Source organism: Cibotium barometz, chromosome 32 (genome assembly GCF_041138505.1).
Source record: "Cibotium barometz isolate CiBa-2024 chromosome 32, ASM4113850v1, whole genome shotgun sequence".
Lineage (NCBI taxonomy): Eukaryota > Viridiplantae > Streptophyta > Polypodiopsida > Cyatheales > Cibotiaceae > Cibotium > Cibotium barometz.
In genome coordinates, this window is record NC_141077.1 from 53,781,443 (window position 1) to 53,788,367 (window position 6,925).

General features: G+C 46.4%; 1 protein-coding gene across 1 annotated transcript; it reads right to left on the reverse strand.

Annotated features, from left to right (window-relative positions):
- Window positions 1–2,863: 2,863 nt before the first annotated feature.
- On the reverse strand, window positions 2,864–5,837 carry LOC147620352 (histone-lysine N-methyltransferase, H3 lysine-9 specific SUVH6-like). Its single transcript, XM_086772559.1, has one exon. It carries the CDS (start codon window positions 5,077–5,079, stop codon window positions 3,022–3,024), a length of 2,058 nt encoding a protein of 685 aa, XP_086628685.1. The 5' UTR covers window positions 5,080–5,837; the 3' UTR covers window positions 2,864–3,021.
- Window positions 5,838–6,925: the final 1,088 nt, after the last annotated feature.

The window sequence follows — 6,925 nt, forward strand, 5'->3', positions numbered from 1 at the left end:
TCCGGCCTTTCGACCGTTGGCCAGTTAAGGCCTCCGAACCTCCGCTGTGAGGAGGGTTCGTGAAACGTTCCTCCTGGTCCAAGACCATTGGCACAAGCTCCTCCCAGGTTATGGTGCTGAGCCTGCCACTCGTAATCAACGAGGAATAGAAAGCAGAATACTGAGCAGGCAAGTGGGAAAGCAAAGTGATGGCCATGTCTTCAGATGATATCTCTTTCCTAGCTTGTAGGACTTCCTGCTGAAGGGCCTGCAGCTTGTTAATGTGTTCCCACATCGTCGAAGACTTTGCAGGGTTCATAACCCGCATCTGCACTTCCAAGGAGATCCGTTTCATGGGTGATACCCTGTTATACAAAGAAGCCAAGTGCTCCCATATGCCTCTCGCCAGCGTCATGTGCTTCACATGATTGATCACTTGTGGTGTGCAGTTGAGGAAAATAAATGACCGGACCCTGGCGTTGACACGATCCCACATGTGTGCCTGTGCCTCGCGGTCCTTCCTCGTCGACAGTAACTCCCCTTCCTTTGCTTCCGGCCGTGGAACTCCAATGATGATAAAATCGGCAAGGTCATATGACTCCAGCACCGACTCCATCATGACCTTCCAGATGCCGTTATTGGACCCGTCCAACTGACGATCCACTGGGAACGTGGGCAGAGTCGGAATCTTCACGTGCTTCTCAGCCATCTCTAGTAAATCTGCCATTGCGGGGAGTAACGTGAAAGGGTCGGTGGGTGGGGAAAAAAAAATCTGAAAACCTGCAAGTGGCTGTCGAGCACCTTAGCCCGCCTTCTTCTTGCACCTTCTCTTCCCAAACAGTCCAAAACAGTCCACCAATCAGCAGCCTAACGCTCCCCCTCTTGCTCATAAAAACTCCCAAGATCTATCTCGAGCCTAGGGCTCTGATACCATGTCAGAATATGCAGCGGAAATGATAACCAAACTTGGGTAGACAAGAGCAAGTAGAATGCAGAAAATAGACAGCACAAGAAACACAAAGAGATAGGTGTGTAAACTCTTCTCTATACACAAGATCCCGAGAAAACTGAATGAGGAAGTGGTGGGGGCAAGGGGCCTATTTATATGACCCTGGGAGAGCAGTCGGCCAGCACTGAAGATGTCCACGACTGCATGTGCAGTCGGCCAGCACAGAAGATGTCCACGACTGTGTGTATGCAGTCGGCCAGCAGTCCAGAAGCCCACGCATCATCTGTGTGCAGTCGGCCAGCCACAGGACTGCTGTTGGGACAGTCGGCCAGCCCTGAAGTGCTCCTGCCAACCTCTGGCATCCCTCCCCACCACTAGAAAAAATGGGAAAAAATAGGGAAAAATACGGGGAGTGAGGAAAAATGATAAAACACCTTATACAGGGCGGGCACACCCACAATAGAGCTCCTTAACGAAACAGCCACACAGTTATCCAACCTTGGTGCTTCTTGCTCAAACCCCAAGAAAAATGGTTTGTAACAGATCATTAAATACTGCCATACAAGATAAATAGATGGCCCAAACATGATAACAGGCATCAACAAGATGTGGAAGGTCTTACAAATTTTGCATCTTCCGATGCTGGGATACAGGGCTTTCTGAAAGACTTGCAGAGACATGGAAGGTTCCAAGTGGGGCCATTGCCACTATGTATCTGGAACCTTGTGAAGTTTTCCACTGTACAGACAAATTCATGCTCCCCAAGCCACGCCTGCAGGCCTATCCATGCTTTGTGTCGACAGGACAAAACTCCAATCTACAGCAGTTCTCCATGCATTGACATCATCCTGACATCACATAATCCCTACAGCATTGCCTTCGGTAATGCTAACAAAATATTAACATTTTAAGTGTCAAAGTATGTCTAAACTATGTATGGAAGTAGGTAAAGCTGAGTTGAATAGTGTGTTCTTTAAAAGGTACCAGTCAAAGAAAGTCCCAACATTCAAGCTTTCCACGAGGCTTTGTAAGTCTGGATGAATTCAAGGATAACTTAACGTTAAGCATAGGCTATCTTATGCAGCATCAAGATGCAATGATAGGGTGACAGAAGCCAAGCAGCATGCAGGAAAAAAGATGAAGCTATGAAATTAAGAAGGCAGAGGAAGTCGATCGAGGTTTGCAAGAATGAAGCAACTCACTAAAAGGCCATATACAGTGTAGCATTTCCATTTCTCTAAACTCTAGTTCTGACACAAGACTTAGCACACCTAATTTCTTTATTTAAGGTAAAAGATTACAGAGAATGTTCTTTTTGATAACTTGCATTGGCTTTCAACTTGATTGGAATCAACTATGCTTTGGTTATCTTGTCATATTACAAATGACATTCAATCCATCACAATGTGGTAACAAAGCTGCGACAGTCAATTTTTTTGGTGAATAAGTTCCTTGCAGTTTACCATTCCACTTTCTTCACTCATTATCCAAAATGAAACGCCATCGAACGCAAAGCAACAAACTAATCAACACATCAACACTGGAACCTAACAATAAAGGCTAAAGCCTTAAATCAAGTACGAGTCTCAATCAGTACTACATATGTGACAAATCAAAGTGGTCTTAAAACCCCGATGTTCCAAATGCACTAAACATATACACCGGATGGTTTATTCCCACAAGCATGATATTTAGGGATGCACAATGGTGCCAACAGTAACATAGAAAAGAGCACATAAGTTAGATGATGTGCCAGCACAGTTGCATGAAACATGCATATATGACACACAAAAGATGGTGGTCTTTGGTCCCATACACTCTTTGAATTTTCTTAGTCACAAACCTAGGCATTCACTCTGTGCAAACCCCTTAGCATGCATGGTCAATGCCTCTAAAAAGCCTAGAAGTTGAATGGAATCTAAAGAGCACAAGCACTTGATAAGAGAATTGCAATATTTAGAGAGAAAAGAATGACTGTTAGACTCCATGAATTTGAGCAGGAATGGGTGGAGTAAAGAAGAATACCAAATGCACCCAATTATGAGGCAGCTTCAGCTCAAGCAACACCTTAACGGTATCTCAACAAGAAAAGATCAATAAAGCCTGTTTTTGCAATCTGGTGCTCCACAGTAACAATCCTTAGTCTTCACATTCCCTTTTGCATCTCGCACATGGCCTACAGTGTAATTGTAATCATAACTGAGCTCTCTCATGGGAGGTATACTCTCCATTGCAAACAGGATAACATGTGGAGATCTTGTATCATTGGAGTCATATAGAACATTCTGTGGGAAAAGATTAGGTGAACAACTGTGATTGATGAAGCGAGCAACATTGCCCAATACTTTGGCATCAATGGCATACTGTGCCTCCTCAGCCGCTGGTACAACTGCAGTTGATTCACTTGTCTCCACAGGTTGTGAAGTATTGCCCTGTGAACTGCGAATGTTCCCAAGGTCGAACAGATACTCGTCACTCCCAGTCCTTCGTTCAGCCTCAGCATCTGATAACAACTCTCCTGTGTACTCGCAGATAAACCCTCCAGGTCGGATTGAGTTTATGGATCTCAATCCCCACCCTCTCTTTTTTGTTTTAAAAACCTCCAGGTCATATCTCAGGCCCCTCTGACTAACTCTATTGTGACAGGAGCTTGAACAGAGACATGATCTCCCACATTCATAGACAACTTGCTTGTCTCGAATAAGATAACCATCTTCATTGTAAGGGAATTCAGCCCCATTCTTGATTGCACACAAACATTTACTTTCATCCACACAACCTCCAACACAATCACAGCCTTTGGGAAGTGCAGGCGTGTACCAAAGCGGATACTTCATCTGCGAAGTGTAAACAAAGTGAGTGGGTGCGCCATCTCCATCCAGTTCATTTACAACACAAATCGGCAGCCTCTCCTGGCCTGCAGATATATCCTCTAAAAGGAGATGAGGTCGTGCTAGCCCTTTCTTCTTCAGAAGACCAACAAACCTCACAATGGAAGAGCCCAGCTCTGCCTGTTCAGGTTGCCGCACCAGCTTGAACTGAATTACCTGGTATCCTGCCACACCTGATTTAAACCAGTAGTCAACTACATCATATAGCCCATCATACGTGTACACCCTATCTGTGGGGTTGCCAGGATCCAAAGACCCTCTGATTACACGAATTGGAGAACCCTCGTCAAGACTGTTCTTTAGTGCCAGGTTACCTCGCACCAGCTCTTGATCTCTTGTCTGCCGTTTGTCTCTATCATAGTTGTTGCCTCCTTGCCCAGTGTAAATAAAAGTATCCCCACTATCATCATCATCCTCATAGCCACCAGAAGCAACAATACTAGTTGCCAGCGGTTGCCTGTTGCTGCGTCTGGTTCCATGAATATAATCGATTCCACCTTGAACTTGCCTATGTAGCCCAATCATAAACAACTCCATTCGAAAGTTGAACTGATCACCCACTTCGACGCCAGGAACCTCACCAACAATCCTTTCCCCATCATTTCTCCACAAACCTTTTTCTTTGAGTCTACTGGCAGCTTCAATATCTGGCCTCTTGCCAGTTTTTGGGCCCTTCGCTAGTGCTTTTCGGATGCACTCAAACTCCTGCAATGTCCGCTTCACAAGAGTGCGTGCACTTACCCCAGTATCCACCAAATGGTTAATCCCTGTGTTTGGTTCAACAGACTCCTTCACATCACCACTTTGGACAGGTGTGCTTGCTCCTGAGCAATCCAGACTCTTTGAGCACTTGGACCTCTTGCTTGATGAACCCGAACAATCCTGCTGATTCCGCCTTGCTTTCTGTTTTTCACAGCTACTTGCTGATGGTCTTTGACGAGAACATGCCCTGGGAGGAGAGGGGCTTACTGCCTGTTGTTGAAGAGGAGATCTGTTGAGAGAAGAGGAAGCATCGGGTGGTTGGGGAGAAGAGATGGCATCCTCTCGATCAGACAGGCAGTTTCCGTCTGTGTTTCCTGTTGCAGCTGACTGGGCTGTCTCTTTCCAAACTGAGTGCTTCACACTTGGAGCCTCATCAGGCCCGTTAGAAACAAGCAGATATGCGTCATTCAATGCAGAATCGGATTGCCCATGCCCTGAAGAGCACTCATTGTTGACAACAGTACCCCCTTCGCCGTCAAGAGCCCTTGTACAATCCATGACGGGAACCGAAGAGATGGGACAACAGCCTTCAGGGAAATCTCTAACAGACGAAATAGTACCAAAGCGCTCTGGGAAATCTCTTACAGCCGAAGGCCTGGGACGTTTTGAATTACCTGTTGTTGAAAGCTCTCTCACTCTGCTTTTTGCTCACTGAGACAACATGATCAAGGCCATGGTTAGACGGCGAAGAGCTATGCGGATGAGAAAGAGGGTCCCTTGCTGATAGGCAAAACCTGCTGAGATCCAGACTTAGAATTCAATTGCACCTTGTTTCTTCTTCTCACTATGGAGGCAGAAGATTTTTCCTTGTCTTCTGGCTCTACAACTTCTCCTGCCCGAGGCGCATCGCAAGAAGAAAGTCCTTCCGTATTCGGGATTTGCGACCTTTTTAAAAAGGATTTCTTGTCGGCCCTTGCGAAAACCGCCCGCAGCTTTCCGCCATAGCTACCACAAGGATGCTTGTGGAACACTGCTTGAATCTTTACGCCATGGCTGCTGTTGCAAGAAAACGCTTCATCAACATCATGTTTGATGCAGGAGCCGCCCTTCTTACGCTTGAGTCATCATCGTCAATGATTACGATATCGCTAGGGTTGCGCAGCAGCGTCCATGCCTTCGATCTTCTTTCTTGCTTGCACGGACACGAATCAGCGGGAGCATGAGGTACCTGACCTTGGACTGAAGCTCTGGCTATGGCGTTGAACCTTAAGCAGACCGGTTTCCATGGCAACATTCACGTCTCTTTTTTGTGATGCTTTGATTTATTATCTAATTTTTTAATGAGCACGAAGGTATGGGCACCCTTTATCTGAGGGTGCCGATTTCGCGTTTTGCTATTCTTTTGTTTTAAATTTTTTTAATGCACAGAATTATATTATAAAGGGAACGAATAAGCACCCAAAACGTTTTTGGTATTAATTAATTAGTTTGGGCAATGAGGAGCCGATGGTTTCAAAGGTTTCTATAAGTTACAATGAAGTGCCTATTTTAGCATTTCGAGATTTCCTTAAAAGTCATAGTTGACAAGTGGCTTTTCTGCATGACATACACATATCTTCATGAGGGTTGTGCAAAGAGACACAGGGAGCAGTTTGTTCAGGGTATGCTCATGCCACGAGATGATTCACCTCACACTCCCTAAGCATTGATAGTCTACCACCTGGTACCGTTCTAGTACATAGTTACAAAATGTAATGCTATCTATCTATAATATAACTGGTGGATCGTTGACTTCCCAACGTTGACACGTGGCAGGTGTATAGTGCCCTTGTTGCGTGGCACTGCATGGCGGCCCCTCCTGCCTCCGTTTTTTATGCCTGCAGACCCTCCGCACACAACCCACTGCATGGCGCCCCCCTCCCGCCTCCGTTCTTCATGGCTATAGAGACCTTCGCGGTGGTCTCGCCTCAGGCTCGTCACCAATCACTGTCCCGCCTCAACCGTTTTCTTGAATACACAACGGCAAAGAGTTGGTGGTGCAGAGGGCGTGTTTGCTTTTCGTATGGTGGAGTTGGTGTCTATCGTCCAGATTCTGCACACACCAGTGACCTCTCTCTCTCTCTCTCTCTCTCTCACAGAGTTGGCATGTTTGCATTGTGGACGTTCTGCACACACAGCGGTGACCTCTCTCTCTCTCTCAAAGCTCGCTCGGCCATCTCTCTCCTAGTTTTGCTTCAAGGGACGAGTGAAGCAAGAGGGGTGCTACACACACCGGTGACCTCTCTCTCTCTCTCTCACAGAGTTGGCACGTTTGCATCGTGGACGTTCTGCACACAGCGGTGACCACTCTCTCTCTCTCTCAGAGTGCGCTCGGCCATCTCTCTCCCAGTTTCTCTTCAAGGGA